The sequence below is a fragment of the Oryzias latipes genome, chromosome 9, assembly GCF_002234675.1.
Source record: "Oryzias latipes chromosome 9, ASM223467v1".
Taxonomy (NCBI): Eukaryota; Metazoa; Chordata; class Actinopteri; order Beloniformes; family Adrianichthyidae; genus Oryzias; species Oryzias latipes.
The window spans coordinates 5,914,640-5,939,060 of record NC_019867.2 but is presented as its reverse complement, the minus strand read 5'-3'; the positions used below and the strand labels follow the sequence as shown (position 1 = coordinate 5,939,060).

At 39.0% G+C, this 24,421-nt stretch overlaps 1 protein-coding gene across 6 annotated transcripts in view; it reads left to right on the top strand.

Annotated features, from left to right (window-relative positions):
• LOC101175242 (rho guanine nucleotide exchange factor 28) overlaps positions 1 to 24,421 on the top strand; it is a 49,944-nt gene that overhangs the window by 6,726 nt on the left and 18,797 nt on the right. For 4 of the 6 annotated variants that reach the window (XM_023958921.1, XM_023958919.1, XM_023958920.1 and 1 more), the window contains exons 3-13: positions 2,123 to 2,264; positions 3,338 to 3,447; positions 4,320 to 4,506; positions 6,999 to 7,182; positions 8,389 to 8,590; positions 8,838 to 8,913; positions 9,865 to 9,908; positions 10,295 to 10,388; positions 21,374 to 21,495; positions 21,684 to 22,066; positions 24,088 to 24,262. In XM_023958921.1, the coding sequence (XP_023814689.1) occupies positions 2,123 to 2,264; positions 3,338 to 3,447; positions 4,320 to 4,506; positions 6,999 to 7,182; positions 8,389 to 8,590; positions 8,838 to 8,913; positions 9,865 to 9,908; positions 10,295 to 10,388; positions 21,374 to 21,495; positions 21,684 to 22,066; positions 24,088 to 24,262 (1,719 nt within the window). Of the gene's footprint in view, positions 1 to 2,122; positions 2,265 to 3,337; positions 3,448 to 4,319; positions 4,507 to 6,998; positions 7,183 to 8,388; positions 8,591 to 8,837; positions 8,914 to 9,864; positions 9,909 to 10,294; positions 10,389 to 14,390; positions 14,852 to 21,373; positions 21,496 to 21,683; positions 22,067 to 24,087; positions 24,263 to 24,421 lie in introns of those variants that run through there. The other 2 variants (XM_023958922.1, XM_023958923.1) reach the window with 2 other exon arrangements.

Genomic DNA, 24,421 nt, shown 5'->3' with positions numbered 1-24,421 from the left:
TGCAGCTCTAGATTGTAGTTTCCTCTCTACCAGGTCTTGACTTTGTTTACATTAAATAAAGTGAAAGCCAAACAGTGTTTGAAACTAAGAACTACCGTATTTTTCGGACTATAAGTCGCCCTTTTTTTCATAGTTTGGCAAGGGGTGCGACTTATACTCCGCAGCGACTTATATTAGAAATAAATTGAAATAAATACATTGTTAACCCTCCTGTTATGTTCATTTGTGAGGAACAGAGATGATGTTTCTGGCTAAATTTGATGTATGAAGTATGTTAAGTGTTAAGAGTATGTTAAGTGACTCAGAGAATCAGCAAACCGTTTTTTACAGTAAGATCTTGAAGGCTAACAACATAATATTCTATTTTCCAATGATTTTATAGATTCAGAAATGCAATAAAAACGACAATTGTTTCTACAAAAACAGGATGAAAACAGAATATTAGTTGGCCAATGATGCTTCATGAAAAGAATAAATAAATAGGTTTGAGAAAGAATTACTGTGAAATTATGAGATAAGCAGTCTGCTATGATTGTGTCATATGAGTTTGTGCAAGTTATTAGTTCTTGGTCTCAGATTTTGTCAAATAAATTTCCCGTCAAAATGCGACTTATAGTCCAGTGCGACTTATGTGTTTTTTTCTACTTCATAATGCATTTTTGGGCTGGTGCGACTTATACTCCGGAGCGACTTATAGTCCGGAAAATACGGGTAAACCAAAAACATGGAATCTACAGTGAAGCAGGCATCATGTGAAGAAGAAAACGAAGAATGATGTACTCATAAGGAAGTGGATCATCACTGTAATATCTGGAATTTTTCAAAGGGTGATGATACTGAGATCTGAGATTGGGCAGGAGAAAAAGCAGACACAGACGTAACCTGAAGGAGGTCTGAGGCTGGAGAGGGGGACATGAATTTGAGCTGTGAACCCAAATGAACCACAGAAGCAAAGACAGGTTTCAGGGGCAAACAAGCTCATTTAAATGTGTGCAAGTTTTTGGCTTCACAAGGGAAGTGGCATTATATGAAAACACAATGTACTTGCGAAAAATGCCAAACCCCCCCCCCCCTCCACCGTGCCTCGCCATAGCTGTTTCTGTTTAAAGGCTCTGTTTTTGACCTGCCACAAAACCGTTCATTCCTTCCTCCTCATCCCTCCAAAAGTCTTGTTTTGTCAGATGCAGTTTTGTGAACGTGATGTTCCTTTTTAACAACAGAGGATTTCTGCTGGACCTCTTTGAAACAAACCACACAATTCCAGTCTTCTGCTGTGTTGCCATATGCTTTAGTATTGATTGTTCGGAGTGATGCCTGCAGAGTCGGATGGAATTTTTTGCTTGAGCATTTTCCAGGCATGAACTCTCACAGTAAAACGCAGAATTCCAGACGGTTTGAAAATGGTTTTATGAAGCTTTCAGATATGCAGCTTGTGAAGCGGCAGGTAATAAGGCACACCTGGTTGTAATGAGCCTTTTTAGAGTGACAGTAAGGAAAGTCATGGGTACTTATTGAGCTTTTTCTCATATTATTACTAAGCTTTTGTAGTTGCCAAGACCAACAGCTGCTTTGGTTTAGGTTTGTCTGCTGAATGTTGCCCTAAAAGAACAGAGTCAGACTTTTTTTTATTTTACTTGACAATAAATCGCAGATCTAAAGGAGAGTTTGCTTTTCTTTTGTACATCTGATCCTAATCATAAAACAAAAATATCAACAAAACATTTTTAATCTAATCCTTGTTTTAATTTGTTCATGCTTTCACGTTTTCTTATTACAGGCTCTCTAAAAGTGTTGATCCATGGGTTTATCCTTCAGATACTTTCATTAATCTCATAAACGTTTTGCTGGTTATCTCTTTAAAAGCAAAATTAAATATTTTCTGGCTTGTTGGAATCCCAGCGGGCTTTTGCAGATGACACACAAAGCATTCCTTCTTTCATAGAGAGGGCATGTTTTATTGTACCCTGGAGGAATGTTGTCAGGGATTTGATGGATTTGTCCAGAAATGTGGGACGATAAATCAGAATCAAGTGTAAAATAGACGAGTACACTTAAGACTTGTGCTTCTGCTGTCTTACCTCTCTGTTATTCTCTCTGCGTGTCCTATTTTTCTTCATTTCAGGGTGAAGCAAAGGTGTTTGCACTGCTGGAGGGCTTGGACTCGGTGCCAGAGGATGTTGAGGTGTATATCGTTTTGGATGGGTCCACGCTGGTCCATGTAACCAGGGCTGAGAATGATGTCATGCTCTGCTTCATTGTGCCTGGTATACTCATGTTCATCTGTGATATTTTACTGATGTTCCTTTTCAGGAGTTATGTTGTGGCAATCCCAGATTTCACTCGTGTCTGGCGTCCTCTTATTGAAAATATGAACGCCAGACTTTTTTTTTAAGGTGGCTCTGAATCTTATCAGCTTCCCTTCAGAAAGGAAACAGCTTCCATGACAAATGTTTGAACATTACTGAATCTCTGAGATACAAGCTGATAAGATGCTGTTCTGCAGACTCTAAGCTCTATGGCAGATCCAGACTGAAAGGATAATGTCTCAGCTTAAATACAAAAAGGAGAGAAAGTCCAATCTGACAACAGAATTCTAGTATTTCTAAATTAAAGTCTTTGGGAAGGTTATTAAAATTATTTTTCATAGTACTTAAAATATGTCTTTGTTTTTATGTGACAATAATCTTCGTGAAAGGCTGCAAAGTGCTCCCAAAACAAGATCACATGACTTAAATATGTTATGATCCTGTTTGTTAAAGGACAAAGAAATAAAACCTGACCTTTGTCTAAAAAAAAAATCACATTTTAAAGATGAGTCAGAAACACGTCAAATAAGAAAATTCAGATCAGATGTGCTTCAGTAAATTCATTCACACTAAAAGTACATTTTCATAGCTTAAATAAAATTGCATCGATGATTAAAAAACTGTACTTTTTGTCTGGGCTATGATAGAGGGTGAGTTCATTAGGACGTTTGGTGTTGGATTTACCTTAACATGGCAAAACATGTCAATAAAAACGTGAAAAACTTTTAGAATCAAATATATTGATGCGTATATTAAAAAACAAACATTTAAACCCAGTAAAAACATTCCTTTATTTTGTAGTTTTACATAATCTTTACAACACACTGCAAGGAAAACAAAAAGTCTTAAAAACATAATATCGCTTTATTTTATTTTTATTATCATCATGTTTTCCATAGATCGTCTTATACTTCTTTAATCTTAAATTAAACATTTTCTTCTGTTTCCTGTCTTGGAAAGAAAGATAATATAATCCTGAATCCATCTTACTGTATTTCTATAAAAATCCAGCTTTTGTTGCATCTCTGTAGGACATAACCTGCCTGAGATGGTCTCTGTCCAGGCCTACCTGTGCTCTGATAACATGCCTCTCACCTGGGCTGGTGAGTCTTCATTAGAGTATGTGTCCGACGACGCTCAGGTAAGAGTCAGTTCCCTGGATCCCTGCAATGAAAGTGGTCCCCAACCTTTTTTAGGCCATGGAGCGGTTTAATGTCAAACAAGGTTTTCCCAGACCCGTCTGTACGAGGACGGAGTTGGCGTTTGATTTTTTTGTAAGATTCCTGGAAAATCTATTTTTCAAATTAAAATGCTCATATGTAAAATGAAGTACAAATGGACATTCTTAAAATGTCTGTAGATATTTTACAAAGGATAAAGATTCAATGAAACAAAGTTTGTAGAAGTTGTTTCTGATGTCTTTTAAATTCTATAAAAGTAACACTATAAGGTCTTTTTCATGGAATGCAATTTTAACAAGTGATAACTTAATCTGATCATACAAGGCAAAACAATGAATCCTTTTTAGTTTTTTTATTCGGTCATGATTCATTGTGTATTTCTCTATAAGACAGAGGAGTATTTTCTGTTGGAAAGTTTCTTATTGTTTTGCTGTAAAAAGTTGCAAATCAGCAACTTTATGTCATTGAATTTTCCTTTTCTGTAAAATATCTGCAGCTGGTTGAAAGTGTAGGTTTTGTGTACCACCCATTAAAATGTCAAATAGATGGAAGCTGCAAACCTTTAGCTTCGTCCATCTTTAAGGCGTGAAGGCTCTATACTACAAAATAAACTGCTATCGTCACAAAAAGTGGGATTTTCCAGGAAAATCCTTGAAGAATATAATATTTAGGTAAAAAATGTGACTTGTGAAATGATAAACATAATTAACAGATTCATAATAAATGATAAAAAAAAAGCTTTTGTGGCACATATTTTAAAAGTAGTGGTTCAAATTTCCAACAGTTTTTGATTTGTTACTTTGATTACTTTTTGATTTTTTCGTTTTCTTAGGAGATGGCCGAACACCTTGTTGTTCATGGACATTGCTTGAGCTCCACAGACCATAAGGAGCTGAGCAGCCTCTTTGGCCTGAGTCAGGAGAGCTCTCGCTGGGCGGTGGATCGTAGAGTCGCTCTGGCAATGGCCAACCTGGACTTCCCCTCACAGTGGAATGTACTGGGGACCCACAGTGGAAATGGTGAGAGCAGAGCGTTAAAATGTTCACAGTATTCGCCAGAACCCACATATTAAAAAATCTGGAATTTTTATTAAGGAAATATCAGAAGAAAACTACTAATTTAGATTTATGAGTAAACGTTTGCTGATTTTTCTTGATTAAATCACAAATTTTAATGACCAGATTAATAAAAATGTTGCATTTAGTTAGTCATATATTATTGTTGGAAACAGTACTTTCCTAATGTTCTAGACATCAGGATTTTACCAAAGGAAAATTCTTTTATCCAGACCTAACTGAAGGTCACATTTTTATTTGCGAATTAGGTGTCTTCGCCAACAGAAGCAGGATTTTTTTTTTCTCCAGACGAATTTTCCAAACTTGGAAAAAATCTTACGTCACACGTGGAAGAGGCCTGAACTTCTCTAACCCCCCCACCACCACCATCACCATCATTCTAATTTCTACGCTCAATGGATTCCATTCGGAAGTGAACATGGTCGCATGTGTTCTGTCAGTTTGATCAAAGCCAATTAGGCAGCGTGTAATGTGGTTATTAAAGCCTTTCCATTGAGAAGCGCCCCCATCTATAGGTGAGCGTGCGTGTTTTTAATGCTCGGACCACGAGATGCCGTCGTCTGTCTGTTTGCGTGACCCCCCTCCCGCCCACCTACACTAATAAACTGGATTTAGAGCTAATTTTGTTATGGAAGTCTGTTTCATTGCAGCGTTTCCTTCTTAATGCCTGCAGTTAATTGGATGAAATAATACCATCGCTCCCCTGATGATGCGTCATGCGTCTCAGTTATACAACCCAAGAGATGAAGACGCTGGGAAAAACTGCAAATCCCAGCAAAGTTAGATTCCTATTTTTCCACAGTCAATCGTGGATAACATTAAATATTAAAAGTGAGACGTTTTCCTTTCATCTAATTCTTAGCTTATTTTGAATTTGGAACAAGACCTTTGTGAGCCCTCCTTTATTATTTTAGCAACAATTTGCATTTTGGGAACTGAGGATTTGAGGTTTGAGGTTCTGAAGAAGAAAAACTTACATCTCATAAACATTTCTGTTTCATCAAGAGGACATTGTGACTGTTATTTTAAAGGTAATTGCTCATTTCAGTTCATTTCACCACAAGACAGTTTTTTCTTTTGATTCTTCTAATTTAAAGTTGATGTTTAATCATCATGTAGTGTAAAAAATGTCAGTCAGCATTCCTTTAATTGAGCGGCCCAGCCTTCACACACATGTACGTGTCGCCCTCTTCCACATCCTCCTCAAGGATGAAATCTCAGTGTTTTACTGTTATGTTTTAAGTCAGCGGTCTGCATCCTGAGGCTCCGGAGCCACATGCGACTCTTTTACCCCTTCACTGTCTGGTTAGAGGAAAATAAAAAGGTTTTAATTTTAAAAAGTCATTGTAAAGTTAAAAGTAAGTAGTAAAGTAAATAAAAGTACACATACTCAGACTTCTTTCACAGTCTGCAAGGTTCCTGACTATGATAGCTGTACTCCAACAATCCATCAACCGGAATTCATACTTAAGGCGCACCAGATTTCTATTTTTAAAACATACAGGAAAGGTCACTTGCGTAATAGAAACAGTCATTTAGGTTTATTAGCTTTACATGTTTCTGGCTTAGATGCACTACAGACAGTAAAATAAATATATATTTTTTGAATCACTGCTGTCTTACACCACCTACATTTGCTGCATTGAGACGAACCTATGTGAAACAGGGTGTATTTTATTTTGAAAGGAAGTTGTGTGAACCTCTGTCTAAAGTTATAAACTATTTCAAAGTGTAGTTTCTGTTGATGTTTTATTTATTTGCGAAGTATTCAACCATTCAGTATGCATGTACCTTTTTTGAAGCTTCTTACCAAGTTAACACGTTCACTGTTAACTTTGTGATCCACCTTTGACGAATCGCACAGAGAATAGATGACGATGATGTTTCTTGAACTCAATATAAAGCTATAAAATAGCGAAACCCATGTCAATTTCTCTACTTCAGTCTCTCAATGGCCAGTCATTCCAGGGCTTTAACCTGGTTCCCTGTTGGGAAATCTCGCTGACTTTGTTGAGTGCATAACGGTGTTTATGTAGAAAACAGGAGACGGGATGCCATCCAAAAATCTCCTCTTAATCTTGATGATGATAATATTTTATTTTGGACATATACTTTGAAAGGAAAAATAGGACAAGATTAAATTAAAAAAAAGATAAATCCGAAAAGGAGTGAGAAGAAGTAAAAGCCTTATGAATTGTTAATCTTGCAGCTGCTCAGTCCTCAGTGACTCTCTTTAAACTTTATGCAAACGCAGAAATAAAAGCTTTTTAAAGAACTTTGAAGGCTGGTCAGATGGTTACAAATGTTCAGATGAAACTAAAATAGGAAGCTTTTTAAAGATTTGTTATTTAGCACAATATTTTAACCTTGCTTCATGATTTTTGTTGTACATTGATAAAAACGATGTTTTTCCTAGCCATTTCTTTAATCACCAGATTGCAGTCCCAGAGAATCCCCCCTCCACCTGGCTGTGCGATGGGGTCTCTATCGGCTTGCAGAGCTGCTGCTTTGCCAACCTGGGGGGTTGATGGCTGTCAATCTCCCAAATGAAGAAGGCGTCACCCCCCTGCAGCTGGCCCAGAAAGCAGGCAGCACTCAGCTCCTAAAGCTGCTTTTGGAGTAAGTTTTCAAGCCTTTTGAAGGAGTGACGTGTGTGTGGATCACAGATTTCCTCAAATATTTTACTTTGAGTTTGTAGATTATATACAATATTGATAGAAAAACGTATTGGAATGCCTGAACAGCAATATATTTTCTTTTATAAAAAAAAGTCTTGTGTTGATTTATAAAACCATTTTTTCGAAAAAAAATATATTTTTTCTTTGGTAAATAGTTTTTCGGTTAGATTTTGAGGTGATGTAGGTGAGAATAGTTTTATCTTTAAGCAAAACTTTGTTGGGAAGGTTTTTTCTCTTCCAGTAAAAAGGTTTTCTTGTGAACAAACCTACTTTTATTTTGACTGATAAAGAGAGAAATGTTAGAAATGTTACTAAGACTTAGAAAAATTCAATTTTCCCTTGTTATCCCCTGAGATGAAGCCACATGTCCAACAATGATTGGAACTTTTTTTTACACTCTTGCACAAGTTAATATACAAGAATAAAACAAAGCTTTTTACTTAACACCTTGATCTAAAATGATTTTTATATTATATTATCAAATCCCTTTGGAAAATTTGATTAGCCCGCTTCTTGAGCATCATATTTCCACTGTTTCATGTGTTAAAGTTGAATTTATTGTTGTGTAACCTCTTTTTTTTTTGCCAGATTCAATACATTTTTAACCCAAACAAAGGCAATTTCCTAAATGATCTTAACTTTTTCAAATGGTCCCATTCTATTTTCATCAGATTCAGCTTTTAATTGGTTTGTTCTGACATTTTGACCTCTACTATCAATTAATTGTATTCACTTCCCTTTCAGTTTTTCAGAATTCTTTGTGCTTTCTCCAGAATTTGCACACAGGAAACAAATGGTGATTTTGAATGTTGTTCAGATGTAATTTGGGACATTCAGATTATTACGTCACTGCATTAACCAGGTTCAACAGTTCTTCTATCTTCTACTGGTAAATTAGTTCACTCGTTATAGACTAGCAAATGCAAACAATTTTTTACAAATTTCTTATAAATACTAATAAAACATTTTAATTTTCATCACATCATTTTGTGACAAAGTAGGAGTGTCCTTAGTCTCTTCCCTTCTCTAATATTTTGGGATTTTGTGTTTTGCTGAAGGGATAAAACCAAATTTCACCCCAAATGTTATATTTATTTTTGTTTAGGTGAGTTAACTATGTTTTTTTTTTTTTTTTTTCATAATGCAGGCCACCCAACCCTTTAGCCACACCCCCAGCTGGTCTGTCTCAGGTGTGGGTAGACCAGTCTCGCTTGCTAAGGTTTTGTCATGACACGGGAAACCTGACGCTGACTGCCCGACAAAACCCGAGGTGGAGCGCACCGCAGAGCCGGCGCGCTCACATCCTAATTCTGAGACACAGACTCAGAGACATGGACTTCCTCAAAGAGGTAATGAAAAAGGGATTTTATAGATGAGCTTAAATGGCTTTTATCTGATTAAACAGATCAAGTTAAGAACAAAGTGGGCCTGAAAAAAACAGAAAAATTACGATTTTATTTTCTTGTAGCAAGTAGCTGATGACTAGTAAATACAATGTATTGCATTAGTATTATCCCGAAGACATCACCTGCCACATTTAAAGAGTTTTTATATCTGTTTTTCAAAAATAAAATGTAAAAAATGTGTTGTTTGCAGATCAAAGCACTTAGACGGGAAAGTCCAAAGACCATCTATGGGAAGGAAGAACTGGTGGATGATCCTGAAGACAGTGGTAACACATTTTAAAGTAATACAAGAAGTCTAAGTAACCTATTTTCAAAGATGGACCACAAAACCTGAGCAGATAGTTTTGGTAATATACTTCCATCTAGTGGCCTTGTTGGGTACTGCAGGTATTTTACAAACTCATGAGGAAACAGCTTTCCGCTTGTTGGGCATTAAATCTGTCTTCAAATTTACTATTTAACCCTCCAACCCCCCAAAAAAGACAAAGAAAAACATGCTATCCAGGACTACTGAATTTTGAACATGTTTAGTTTAAACAGTAAATTTGTTTTCTATTGCCTCGTACCAAGAAACTTCCCAGATTTGATCCAGTCCTGTGACCTTGTCATTGCAGAGTCTGCATGTTTTGCTCATGCCTGCACGGGTTTCCTCAAATTACACCTGCTTTCTCCCGAAGTCTAAAACCTTTCCTTTCACGTTGTTGGGGGTTTGGATTTGCTGTTGGAATTTCTTTCACTCTCTTTGTAATGTACTGTAGGTCAAAGAAATGCAAACAAAGAGTCCTTCCAGACCAAACGTGTACTTGATATACATTAATTTACATCCATCTAGGATTGTATTTTTTTGATGTTGTGGTCGACTTTCAGGTTTTTCCTTTTTTTTTTCCTTCTCGAGTTCAGGTTTCTTTTGTTTTAATGCTTTGTTTCTTTTTGTGTGTGTGTGTTTCTGCTGCCCCTTCCATCTTTTTTCTTCTCCCACATTTACAGCAGTAGGTCACAGATCAAACCAACCGCTGCGTGTTTGTCACTGCTTTGTTTCTGGAGAGCGGTCATGTGCTTGGGCTCTTTGATCTGCCCCAAATGTATAAGTTGCCTAAAAAGAAGGAAGATTAAGGCCAAACAGTAAAAAGCCCCCAGAGAAAAATAATGTTAGGACTTTAATGTGCTGTCATTTCCACACTGGACCCTTTTGTGAAGTCTGCCTTCTCCTCTTTCAGAGCTGTTCTCTGGCATTAATGGGGAAAAAGCTGCTGAGGACAATGTGAGTAAACAACACAGGAAAAGCTCTTAAATGTGACCAGAACAGGTCCTGACAAAGTTTAGCAGAACATCTGCAGCCTGGGTCAGACTGTGGTGAGGGTGCTTCACATTTGTTTCGCCAGTATTCTGAAGGTGTTGGAGTTGGCACCTTGCTTGCAGCAGTGAATAGCTAACGTTGTACGCAGTCAGATCTGTGTTTAATGTTTTGACAGGTGTGGCACATGACTCTGGTCATCCAATAGGACCTGTTTGCTCCACTACACATGCTTAACTCATTCATCTGTCACTCACACACGCTGCTACAGATCTCTTGTGCTCTTTGTCTTTTTGGCTCTCTTGAAGCAAAAAGTCTAACTTTTTTTTTTTATGTCTGCTGTTACACAAAAGCTTCCTAGTTTCTATTCTGAGGACATCGATGAGCCGCTGATGTTTTGCCTGAATGAGGAGGATGAAGAAGACGACCCGTCACAGTCTGACTCAGGTAAAAAAGTTAAGATCTTCCGCCTTTTTTTGAGGTCACTTTCACTTTAGTACATGTGGATCGTGCAGTTTAGTAAGGTAAGTAGGGTTACGTTTGTTTAGGCCAGGAGCCTGAGGTTCCAGAGCCACATGCAGCTCCTTCACCACCCCCCCCCCCCCATTGTGGCTTTTTGGCTTTAAAGACAAATTCAAACAATTACAACCAACAGGGTTTGTCGTTTTGGCTAATTTGTTGTAGTCATTTCAGTTTTGTGTTTGTCAGATAACTGATCACAATGATGGTAAAACGTTTAAGAGGTTTTCTTAGAATACATAAAAGGATACATATTCTTTTATTCTGCTCCATAATGCATTCTAGCTGCGGTTCAGAGGCAAAGTTCTTAAAGTTTTTAATCACATTAAGTTGTAAAAAGTAACTGGATTTCTACAACAATTTTGTCATGTTTACATTTGATGGTAATAGGAGAAAAGGCACCAAAATCAAACAATAGAAAATTCATGCTTTGCATTTTTAATTCAACCAAATCTGCTGCAGCTGGAGGATTTGGTGTATTTTATTTGGAAAAGGAACTTGTGTGTGCTGCAGTTTAAAATATTCTCAAAACTTTTTTTTTTTAATTAATTTTTTTATTGCCAGGCCTTTGACACAACAGAAAGACTCTGCTCTGCTGCTGGGTTTGACTGTTTTTATTGGTTTTCTTTTGCTTTTATCTTGTATTTTTATGTTTTATGACGCTTAATTATGCTTTTTAGCTGTAATTGTTTTAAACCCTTTTTTATTTTGGATGTTTCCGCGTTATTTATGTACAGCGACTGCGGTCAATTTAAGGTGCCATAAAAATAAATAAAAGAATGAAAAATAAATAACAGTAACGCAAGTTAAAATGTTATATATAGAAAAATGTAGCACTGTTATAATTAAAAGATTTTATGAATAAATGGCTTAATGGCCAGATAGACATAAAAAAAGTGTATTTTTCTAAATGGTAAGGTGGGACTTTGTGGCACTCACCGGGTTTCATTCCATAACAAACTTTTGCCGGTAAAGGGGGAGGAACTCTGGTATAAGCTGTTTTTTTAGTCGTCTGAGGTTATCCAGTAGCTTCTCATATAGAAGCATGGAAATGCTTTGTTTCCTGTGGAGAACTTGAAGCTCGGCGTTAAGCCGAACACATCTCCCCGCTGACTTTAGGATCACATTTCAGGCTGCTGACTTGTCTGGCCTTCTGGTTTGGAGCAGTTGCAGTCTCATCACTCTGATTGCAGTGGATGTGCCACCATTTGAAAAAGTAAAGTAACATTCAGAGAGCGTTCTGGCGTTTCTGACAGCAGAGCAGGAAAGCGCTAATGATCTACAGCAACTTTGATCCAGTTGGCTGAAGCGCTTCACTCTGATCATTCTCTGGACAGTAAAGTAAAGTACCGGAGAGCAGGAACATCCTGTGGGTTAATAATTGGCATGTGCTGCTACACTGAGACTGATGCCTCCGTGTAAGAATGTTGTGGTTATAAGTTGAGGCTTAAAGCTCCATAATACTTGGCCCCGGACATCTTTATTCTTAACATCTTGTGGCTGGTGTCGTTTTCTGTGCTAACCGGCACTGACGTTTACATCCTCTGTGTTTGCGTGCTTGTTGACTACATTTGCATATTTTCGCTGTAATCCTCGACAAATGCCTTCCCGTGACCTCATTTGACCCCTTCAGACATCTTTAGTGGCTCTGAGAAAATATTAACGGTCCTTTGAATTCATCTCACTGAAAGGACGGGATGAGGGTATTGACTTGAACTTTTGGAGACTTTAAAGTTTTCATTAAAGACCCAAGCAGATAAAAATCCGGTTTTAGGTGTTTTTAATATGTTCGTTGTAGCATTTTTCTCATGATGGAGGACATATATAAAGAAAAAAAAGTAAGCGTAAAAGTTCATTTCTGAGTATTTCTTTATTAAAAATTGTGATAAATCAGGTGAAAAAATGCAATTGGAAAAGTCTTGTAGCAGTGACGTCGCTGCTACAATCGGTGGGCTACCAGCTCGCCACTTCACCATTCTGATGCATCTGCTTGCAGACCAACAGATCCATTAATGTCTTTGTTGCACCGCTGATGTTATGTTGGGGTTGTAAAGGGCTGTCAGCTAGTGAGAGATCACGTAAAAACAATAAATGATGGGAAACAGCACCCCCATTGGCTGGTGGCTTCCTCTGCGCCAAGTCTCGCCCATAAGGTGAATTTCTAATGAACTACTGGCGCTCTGCAGAAACTACGTCATGTTTTTTGGTTTTGGCTAAAAATGGCATAATCATAATTAGAAGACTACTGGGAACGCGTTACAATAGATCATAAGATGATCGGAGAGGGTCTTTAAACGGCAGCAATGAGCCTTTGCATTTTTTTTACGAGTCCGTTGCTTTTTTTACACTCAGTATTTAAGTATAAAGCTCAATTCCAGCTTGTGCGTCATGAAATAGACAGATAGAACTTGTGTAGCTGGGACTCAGACAGAGATGTGGAATTTAGAGCATAAGTGCCATGCTCCTCCTGTCTGCTTGTCATCCTTCATTTCTTCAGCTTAAATCGCTTTATTTTACTTGCATTTCATTTTTTTTAGTTTGTGTGTGTGTATGTGTTTATTCCTCTTTAAGAGTTTTAAAGATAAATATTTGGAAGACAAAACACGGAATAATCCTAATTTATTTGAACTTTCTCTCCTAAAAGGCCTGCCACTTCATACCTCAGATATTTAATGACCCCGCCCTAACCAAACCCCATAAACGCACAGTCTTGCACACCTTTGTCCCTCCCTCCATGCCATCTTCCCAGGTCAGCTATTAGTGAGTAAACAGCAACAGCGTCTTCATCCTGAAGATCTTTGCTTTCAAAGCTAAAGAATGGACGGGACTTTGTCAGTGTGTGTGTCTTCAAGAGGAAGAATGCAGCGGGAAAGAGTGCTCCAAAGGGGGCGACCAGTATAAGGAAGTGAAAAAAAATAGGGGGGGGTTGTGGCTGAATGGGGGGTTGCCAAGGCTTTGCTGAATGCAGTTTTCCAGCAGCTTGTTTAGATCCCCAGGGAGAGAAGGGAAGAGTGTAAAAGTGGGAGGTGTGTGTAGTGTGTGTGTGTGTGGAGCAGGGAAAAGGGATTTATGATATGGATAGTTTGGCAAGGTGACAAGAGACGATAAGTGCAACGCCAGGAGCGTCAACAAGAGCCCCCCACCTCGACTGGGGGATCTAATTGGGGAACGGAAAAAGGGATTAAAGCTCGCACAGACCCCACAAAGGCAGCATTAATGTTCACCAGCACAGTGCCAACACACTCCACCACTCATCTCCATGTACACACTGAAACTTTTCTCTGCAGTCTTCTCCCACTAAATCCCTCTTTTTTTCGTTATCCTTTTTTTTTTTTTTTTAATCGCATTCCTGAATTTCATGTGTGTTCATAACCCCTCATTTGGCCTCTCTCCGCATTGTTCGATTTGTCTCTTAAAGTTTCTTTACTGCCCCGTTTGCCCCATTTCACTGGCAACCTTGCTGCTACAAACGGAGCCCTGTGCTCCTTGGGGCTGGCGGGAGGCGGAAAAAGACGAGGAGAATCAACACGGGGAGAGGAAAGCAGCGGCAGCTCCTGCTGCTGTCTCCATGGTGAGGCTGCTGACCTGGCAGCCGGCCCCACCTCTCCACTCGATTAGCTAAATTATAATGATTTACGTGATTGCGACAAACATTCATCAGATTTAGCCAATTTGACTTCTAGGGTTGCAGCTCCGCAGCCCGGCGGGTCTCAGAGACAATCATGACCTCACCGGGTTAATGATTCGCCGCCGTCTGAAACTCACCTCCCCTGCGCTGTCTGCTTTTTTTTTTGTTTGTCTTCACTGCAGGTTCTGAAGTCAGACCTATCTTTGACTTTGCTTCCCTCGCTCCTTCAGTCCCTCTTTCCGGCCGTCAATACCCTCCTCCCCCTGCTGCTGTCAGCATGTGTTGATGTCTCTCCCACTCACTCAGCTCTGAGTAGTGCAGATGAGTGACCGAGGGAGCCGGAGAAAGACTCAAACACCCAGAAGTTGACACAGATTTGAAAACAGAGCTGTCAGGGAAAAAAAGCGTTACAGAGGGGAGCTGCGGAGGTAGAAGTGCGGTTCCAGATCTGTCGGACAGTCTGGGAGGGGGAAAGGCGAGGGTTTAAGGGGGAGGGGAACATGCTGGCTCACTCCTGAAGTGTCAGGGTCTACAGAGGGGGCTTTGGAAAATGCAGAGTGAGTGCTGCAGCTAATCTGGAATCTGCTCGGCCATGTGGGAAAGGATGTAATCCTGTGTTTGTCACACATTTTAAAACTGGATGAAGATTTTTTTTTTTTTAACTTGAAACCAAAAGTCATGGATTCTGACTCAGACTCTCCCTTCAACTATTCCTGGCCTTCGTTTCCTAAGATGAGGATGCGGAGAAAAACAGATAAGAAAGGTAAAAGATGGATGGAATCTACTCCTTCAAGTAGTGTGAGTTTCATTAACTTTCAGGAACTAATACAACTCTCAGATGGCAGCAGATGAAGTATGTTTAAGTCTGCTGCAGAATGACAGACGTCCTATGATCCAGATGGGAAATGGAAGGGTGCGCTGCCAACAGCTCAGTCGGTTTGCATTTGACCAATCGTTGTGGAACAATTAAGTTAAAATTAGACTGTTTCCATTATGCAGTCTTACTCACGGGCCTCTGCTCCAGCACCAGGCTCGGCACAGTGAGGTCGCTGAATCTTTGCCAGTCATGTAACCTGATAGCTGACAGTGTGTTGGGGAATGTCAAATGTCCGCTCAAGGTTGATTGAGTAGTTTGGGGCTTTCAGAGTGTTTGGGCCACATTGTTGTCGGCATATATGGGCCGTCAATGCCCTCTCAGGTGTGTGCCTTTGTGTATTCAAAAGCTCTGAGTTTTATTTTTGTGTCATTGAGAGTTAAAGTGTCTGAATTCTTGGATTGCTTATAAGGAGCTGAACTAAATGCCAGTAGATTACTGTGCATATTTAAAAGTTAATGGAGTTTCTCAAAGTAATTCAACATCAAGCTGTCCATCTTATTGATTATGCCTCTATCGCAACTGCCCTTATGACTGGAGATGGGCGAAAAATGGGACCACCTGTGCTGGTCATGCAGGGGGTCTGCACGAAATATCAAGGTTGTAGATGCAGACCAGTTAGTGGGCTTGTAGAACAAAAATGCACATTCTTTCTAAAGGCATGTTGTGGGCGACAGGTCATAGCAAACATTTAAAGACCCACTCCAATGAAAATGGTGTTTTTGGTGTTTTTAACATTGCTTTGTAGCATTTTTCTCATGATGGAGAATTTAAGATTAAAGCTGCATTTCTGGGTATTTCTTTATTCAAATTGTGACAGATCAGGATCAGAAAAAACCCCCCCAACAACCTCCATTTGAAGAAGCTCCCCGTTTTGTGATGCATCAACTACAATGGGCGGGGCCAAAGTCTCACTGCTCTGATCGATTCCTATGCATCCACTTGCAGACAAATAGATGTATTAACATCTTTGTTTTCCTCGTCTGAGCTGTTGTCTGGCTCAAAACTGTACGGCTGGATAGCTCCGATATTAGTCACCCTTTTTGTTGAACCGCTGATGTTAGCTTGGGTTTGTGAAGCTAGCGGGAGAGAGTGTAAACAAAGTGATGATGGGATATTAGTGGAGGGTTACTTCTGTGCCAACAGTCCCGCCCACAAATCTGAGGCGAATTTCAGATGAACTGCTGCCGCTCCACAGAAAAGATGTCTTAAAAAAAACTACACAGGCTTTTTGATTTTAAAAACAGCATGATCACAACTGAAATACCACTGGGAACAATTTTAAAATTGATACAAATATAGTTGGAGTGGGACTTTAAACAACATGCAAGGGTGAAGTAGTTAAGTAGGCATCCTACAAGCACTGTCGTACCTCCTGCACGCCTTGAGTATCCAGCAGTCAGTAATGAGCCGGTGCACGCACCTTACTGACGACTAGTGTGGCTTCAGGGCACCATACGACAGGATCATCTGTACGTCATACGTGCGTGCAACTTATGTTATCGTTTCAAATACCTCACAATACACTTACCATGCGCACAACAATGGGACGTTCCATTTTCATGACGTCCCTTGAGGTGGCCATACAAGTCTTAAGGGAACTGCAAGACACACCAGCTGCTCCTCTCTACGACCCTCCACGGCTTCTGACGACCCAAAAACCTGCAGCACCCATGTGGGACAACCCCCGTAAGGGTCCGTCTTACTTAGGTTTTATAGACCCGTTTCCTCCTGTCCAGGATTGTGGGTTTGCTGTTCCAGCTGTCATTGAGCAAAAGGCGGTATAAACACAAACAGGTGAAATTGAGTCATGGTCCATAAAAAGCACACTGATTACAACTGTGTTTATTTGAACGGGAAACAGGCACAGAAGACTGTCTTACACGGGCATGGCTGAACTCCAGGGATCTTTTCTTCATCCGTTACCAGAAACGGCTGCAAGGTTATCAGTGTAATTGCTTCCCAACTGTGACTGACATTAGTAAATATGATGTGTTCTATCTGTCCACTCTTCCCCACCAAAGAGAAGACGCGCTGGCCTTCTACATGAGACATTAAAACCATCCAAATAGTCTTCAGTATGTGCAGCAATGTGCATGAGAAGTGAATGTGATTTCAGGTGTTCACAGCTGCAAGTTTATGTCTTCACTCTGACCATTGCTCTTTCGGTCTCTTCTTTTTTCCCCCCTTGGACCTCTTAGGCTTTTTGATGCATTTAAATGTAAATATAACTGATATGCGATGCTTGGAAAGCGAGGTTTGGCTGCAAGTGTCATAACTTTGTGGATCTCAATGGCTTTAAAGACTTAAACAGCCTGAAAATAGAATATTTTTGTCTCTTTTTAGAAGGTAAAAGCACCTCCTGTTACGATTTTATTCAACTTGGCTTGTTGATTTTAATTCTGATCCTCATTTATTCTGCTTTATTCAAAGTGGTAGATGTTTAGTTTGATGTTTAAAGAGCAGCTTACATCATAAGAGAAGATCGAGCATGAACAAATAATTATTTTATACTCATAATAAACCACCTCTGGAGTTTATACAGTTACTAATTGTGTTTATCTTTCATTTCTGGCCTTTACTATATAGGTCCTGATGGGGGTTAGCCTTGAGTAAAAGCCCTTGTTGTAGCTCTGCTTACCTTCTCCCCATCTCGCCTTCCTTGATCTGTTTCTCCTGGGGGTGGGTGCACAGGTTGCAGGGTCACTCTGTGTGTTTTTAACTACCGTGTTCTGGAAACCTGGCCCTGACTGGTGTCTTTGTCTGAGCCTCTGCAGACTCCCGGTTTCTCTTTTTCCCCTCTGCTGCTGCTCCAGCTACTGTGTGAGGACACATTTTTCTTTTATTCTGATTTACAGATTGATGTTAAAAGAAACAGCATCCTTCATAAATGCAATTGTAACAAAAATAGATCTTCAATCATTCTTTTAAATATTTTATTGGAAACCCATAACTAGCTCAGTTTCAGTGGTGACAGCCTGCTACGTATTTTCAGAACTCTATTCTTCTGAATAGGAGCTTTCTACTTGTTGAACTCTCCTAGTTAACTAATGTTAACACCTTGTTGGTAATGCTCACTGAGGCAGTGTTTATGGTCAGAAGTGTGTGAATATTTTAGCCCATGGCAGCCAGCTGCGGCTTTGGAATTGCACCAGAATCTGAACTATTAGGTCTGTCTGTCAAGTCCATGGCCCCGGTTTATGTGCAATGGTGTCTACTTTCAAACAGCACACTGACCTACATCGGACGCCCCATAAAAAGAAAAAAAGAGGGTTTAGCTTTATGTATTAGTGCAAGTCTCATCAATGTATTTTTAAGATCACTAATATATGACATTTTGAGAGATAACTGGTGATTTCAAGAAAGAAAGAGGATGTGGACTGATTGTTATATTTATAGCGCTTCTAAAACTGGACTTAATTTGGTTCAATTCCGTGCGGTTTTGATGCAGAAGTCATCTGGCGTCCTCATCAGTGCCTGCTTGACTCCCTGTTGGCTCTCAGATTTATGGGACTTGCTGCACACAGGAAGCACAGTCAATTGTTGCTCTGATTTATTTTCTGTTTCTCTCGTGCCACAACTCCTCTATTCTTTTGCGCTGGCAGTCACAAAATGACGCACAAACGGCTGATTTGCTTTTGAAGAAGAGCAAGAAGAGTTGTTTTTTTTTCCAGTCACAGGTTTGAGGGATGCAGTGGAAACATCAGCACGGAAATGTTTGTAGTCATTTTGCTCAGCTTGCATTGTTCAAGGTGTGGCCCGGTCATCATAATATGGGATCATCATTCAGAGAATTATACTTCACCTGGATGCTACTTTGAATATGAAAAAACATGGAGACCAGAGAAGAAACTCAATCAAAAAGACAACATTCAGAAATTGACAAAGTTTTGTTGTTAATTAATGTTATGTCAAACTGAAAGATACAATGATTCTCTTTAGTAGTGCACATCAATACAAAATGATTCAGATTTGGAAAAATACTCAATATTTAGTGCTACCTTTGCACTTTTTTCTCCTCAAACCTGGTTTGGTTTAGATGTTTAATAACACTTATTAGAGGATGGGAAGGGAGACAGGCTTACTCTGCGCCACCAGTCCCACCCACAGCTCAGAGGTGAATTTTTTAATGAACTACTGCCGCTCTGCAGAAACTATGTCCTAGAAAACGACACAGATTTTAAAATGTTGGTTAAAAATGCTATAATTATGATTAAAAGACCACTTTGAAAACAATTTTTTCAATGATTATTTTTCAAGGAACAATGCTGAGGTGTTGAGATGTTGCATGAAAGGGCCTTCAGGCTTAAAAAAACTATAAGAATGCAAAATAGAAGCGGCAACGTCTTTATGGTCTAAAGCTACATTCACAGAGGGCATGTGTCGCGTGTTTATTAGCACACGCTGCTCACACTGGACAAGCAGGGAGGGGCTTCTTTTTTTGATTTTCTACTGCTTACTGTCCACCACCTACAGCTGGTAGAGGCTTGGTGCAAAATGTCAAAGCGGTGCAAATCTTGCAAATCTTTCTGCAGGCTTTTTCTTTCACAGCTCAATTCCGTCATATGAAAGACTTGTTGTGTCCTGTAATTCCTGCTGGGCACAAATCACAGTTATTAATTTCTCCTCCATGATTAATATACAAATTGTTGGCACTTCCATGAATTAAAGAGGACGTCATCCACACGTTATTACCAAATCTGAGTCCTTGATTGTTGAAAGTTCGACCTGGTTTAACTTTTAATAGATGCATGTTTTTGTATGTAGAAAAAAACAAAACAGTCTTAAAAATGTGCGTATCTATGCGTGAAGGCACATTAATGTGACATAGACTATTCAGTGACGTATGTTGCAGGCCCTTGTAAATTTGATTCGATTTCATTTGATTTAAAATTGTTTATTTCAAGCAATCACATAAGAATAATACACAAAAAAACATTACAACCATCAGTTCTACATACAATGACGTATCAAACTTAAGATTATTAAACATAAAAATAAATATTGCTTGAAAGGGAGTGGAAGGAAGCAAACTTATAAAAACCCACCCTGTTCTACCATAACCATTTTATTACATGATTTTTCATTATCCGGTTCCTAACTTTTATCAGATAGAATTAAGAATCCATAGGTATCAAGAAAGCACATGACAAAGATGAATTACTTAATTATTATGTAAAAAATAACTATTTTAGAAATCAACATGGCAAATGCAGGTCAGTTATCTAAAATATATGCAGATTATGTTGCTTATAAAAATCATGTATATGATTGAAAAATAATACAATATCAGTAAAATAGACAGAACACTGTTTCAAAAACCTTCATAGCAAAAATGTATCAAGTACCAAAAGTTAAAGGAAAAATAATGAATCAATTTTTCAATTTTTGGAGCAAGTGAAGTAATATCATTAGAAATCAATCAATTCAACCATCTTCATTAGTTGATTGAGCATTTTTTATTTTTATAATAAGGTAATGCTGTGAAATAAAATAAAAAAGTTAATAAATGTAAATTCAGAATCAAAGCACAGCACTACAAACTTAGATGAAGGATAACTTTCAAAGGCAATTTACTCTCAGCAAGCACACATTTCTAAAGTCAATGGTGTGCCTTTATGAAAAAAGAGCCAGCTGTAAGGTAAGCAAACCACATAAGAAGGAGTATCTGTCTTTAGAACTACACAACCTGAAGATGTTAGTTAACTGTGAGTGCTGGGATGGATAAAAGTATGATTACAACTTGAGCTCTATAAAACAAGATAAAACGTTGTCACTTACTGTGTGTTGTTTTTGCCTTTTTTCTCCTCATCTGAAGCTGAAGTACTTTCAGTACTATTTAAAACGGAAATGTTCACATTTGTTTTTGTTCTGGCATTTAAAGAACGTTATCTTCTTTGTGCAGACAGGCTTCAACAATTCTTAACTGTAAACGTCTCCTCAAAGGCTTTTTGTGGCTCGTGCTGTGACTGGCCGCATATAGAAAGTCTTTGTTTGTGTACATATGTTAGGTTCTAGTCTTAAATCTGAAAGTAAGTGTGTTGTGGAGAAGGTGTACTTTGTGCAGAGCAGCTTCCCCTGGGGGATTTGTGTGTGTATATTTTGAGAACAGAAGTGTTTTCTCATGTTTTCCAGCAGAGCCAGGCTGCTCCTCACAGTGGCTCCACTGTGTTGAAAGGGTTCCCCTCAATGCAGCGGACTTGGATAGAAACATGCTCACTGGATGGCAGACATGTATAAAGTACCATTCAGGCAGAGACACATTCACACAGAAAGTCTTGGTACTGAACAATGACATGCAACTGGCCAGGATGTCGATGTCACTTCCCGTGTTTGTGAGAAATCGTTTGCTGTTGCTGTGGAAACTAGATGTAAAACTGAAAAACTCCCTGTCTGTGTGGCTCATTGTAGAGAAAAGTCCGTCCATAAGGGAGAGCCAAGCCTCATCCCCAACGCTGGCTGCAGTGGCCAGACTGTCAGCAATGATGCACGGCCAAGACCGAGTTTACGCCAACGCCATGCTGGTGGACCAGGTATGTCTGTTTGACCTTTGGTTTTCTTCTATTTGTGATGCGTCAAAAAAGTAGACACACTTTGTAATGATCATAACTATTTTTACTCTCTTTGAGAGTTCTTCATAATCGGTCATTAAAAGTCAGATTTTAATGAGATTTTTCATTAGAATTATTATTTTAAACCTTCTATTATTTTTTCTCTGCAGGTAGATGACGCTGACATAAGATATCGCCCCCCAGGGAAGGAAAAAGTTTCTCTTCCATCCCACGCTGGCATCTCCTGTTGGAATTCCTTCTCTACAAGCGCTTTTGATACAGGGAATTGCTCTCAGAACCCTTACCCCCCATCACCCGACGATCAAGAGCCAAGGGACAGCCAAGCTCCTGGCCTGGACAATCACAGGGAGCAGTCCCCTCGCATGTCTTCCCCCTCTCCCTTTGCTTCCTCCCCGTCTTTTCCTTCCTCCCCCCTGACTTCCCTTTGTTTGTCTGAGGAAGCGCAGAGACGTCAGCTGCAGACCTACACCTCCCTCTCTCCTGGTTTGAACTGCACAGATTGCAGTCTGTCAGATGCAAACGTGGGCCTGAGGTAAGGCCATGCTGCTTCAGTGATAACCACACATGGCTTTTAATATTATTTTCATCTCCGAAAAGTTATGTGCATTTGTTGGTTTTACATTCTAAAAGGTTTTTGGGTGGAGTGTTCAACATTATGTTTGACACAGTGTTTAACGGCATCTCTTCAAAGACCAGTCTGAGAAGCTCCAAGCTAAATATTTTCCTCTTCTTGCTTATTGCAAGATTTTGGCTGCTTTGTGGTTTATAACCTGGGCTCTAATGTAAAACACACACCTTTTTGTTGAAGCTGTTGTTGCTTTTACGCAAAAGCATACTTTCCCCCTCAAGTCATTCCAGTTCAAACCTAACTTCCAGATTTATTGTTGGCATTTCATTATGTAAATACACAGTTCAATTAATTGCGTAATTCCTGTAACTTAAAGGTAAAAATGTATCATTAATTGGTGTCAGATTTTTAATATTTTGAGTCAAATGCTGCAAATTATCTCAAACTTACAGACTAAGTTGAGAAACAGTTTGAAATTCATTTTCAAACTCTCACTACAATTCTGTGAAGACTGTCAGGGAATTGAGAAACACATTTACAAGACAGTTTATGATGTCTCACAATAATTCAAATAAAAAAAAGTGAGACATTCAAAATGTATCATAGCAAGCATTTAAATTTTGGTATTTGTTAGACTCCCAATTAATCCCTAATAAATTGCATAATTTTAGCAGTTTATTAATAAATTTGAAAAAGTTGATCTCTCTTGGATTTGAACTTGCATTCTAATGTAAAGGTAGAAAGCACAATGAATTATACAAGACGTAATTGTTTTGTAACATAATAAAATAAGAAATCAGGATAAGAACATGTCAAACTCTGGCTGTAATGAATTAGATGCAGTGTTATATTATAAATCACCGCTTTGCAGAGTGAAACTACCAACCTGAAAAACAAACTACCTCAACACGACAGACCCCTCCCTAACCAGTCCTCTGATGCTGAAAGCAGAATAATACTACAGACACGCATGTCTCAATCAAACACTTGATGCCCGTGATCATTCAGAAGTATTTCAAGAAGACGATCAGAGATGCATGTGAACACATGAACTTGTTTTACAAAAAAGAAACAAACAAACACCAGACTGACTTCATGTCTTTTTGCTGCACCGTAAGAAGAAAACATCTTAGGTTTGTTTTTCTGGTTTGCTGTTTTCAATGTGTCCGATCTTGCAATCTTTCTAAGATGGTGATTGGGAGCTTTGTTAACTTAAAAAAGCAATCTAAATAAAGTAAAGTTGGTCTGGAAGTATGTTTTTCTTTTATTAAAAAGCTTTTTCTTTCTTTTTGCACAATAAACTTGCAATAAAAAGTTGCCGGCACCATCAACTATTTATGTTAAAAACGCCATAAAGTTTACAGTTCAGACAAAAGTGTATTTCTTAAACACTAATACTATATAAACAGCCCCAGCCTTTGTAGTTTGAAAGTAGTTTCACGCCCGATTTAGTTCACATTAGACAGAAAATGTGAGCAAAATAAGACAACCGGATATAAGACTGATTTTTGGGTGTCTGAAAGTTTGCTTGATTGTTGCCTGTGGGGCAGATATTTCCCGCAAGAAGGATCAGTAAATGGCAAATACCAAGATTTGCCGACCGCAGAAAATGGTGACTGTCACTTACACAACACCGTCAGTTTCAGTGTGTTGACAACGTTTTTCTAGCACCTGTAGTGAGGGTTATTGACCCTCTTGGCTTGCTATAGAGTAGTGTTAATGTAAATCTCAGTTGTAATTTAGGCCAAACTTTGACAGGAATCTTTGCCACATTAGTGTTGTGGAAGATCTGTGTATTTTTAAGGAAAAATGACATATTTCTACCTGTGTTCTCTTCAGTCAAAACCTGCTGATAAGATTAGTTTTTCCACTGAGATTTTAAGCATCTGTTTAATTGTCCTTTCATTTTTTTAATATATAGAGTAACTGCTATGCATTTTAACACATCATAACCTTTGCACATGTGTGTTTTTGTGTGTAACTAGCCCCAGTTTAGAGTGTGACAGTGGGGATGAAGACATACTGGGACACTCCTACCCCTGCTCATCCATAAAGCACAGGTCCATCCTGCACTCCATCTCAGGAGAGGAGAGAGGCTCCTTTGACGCCTCACCTGACTTTAACCGCTCACACTCTGACATCACGCCCAAAACTATCAAGGTACATCTCCACACGAGCTCCATCTCCTCTGATGTACAGTATGATCAAGCTTGTCCATCAGGCATTTTAATGAATAGTTACCAAAATAAAAACTAGAAAGCCTTCAGTGGAGTCAAAATAAGACATTTAAAGTTTTACAACAGACAACCCCCACTTTGC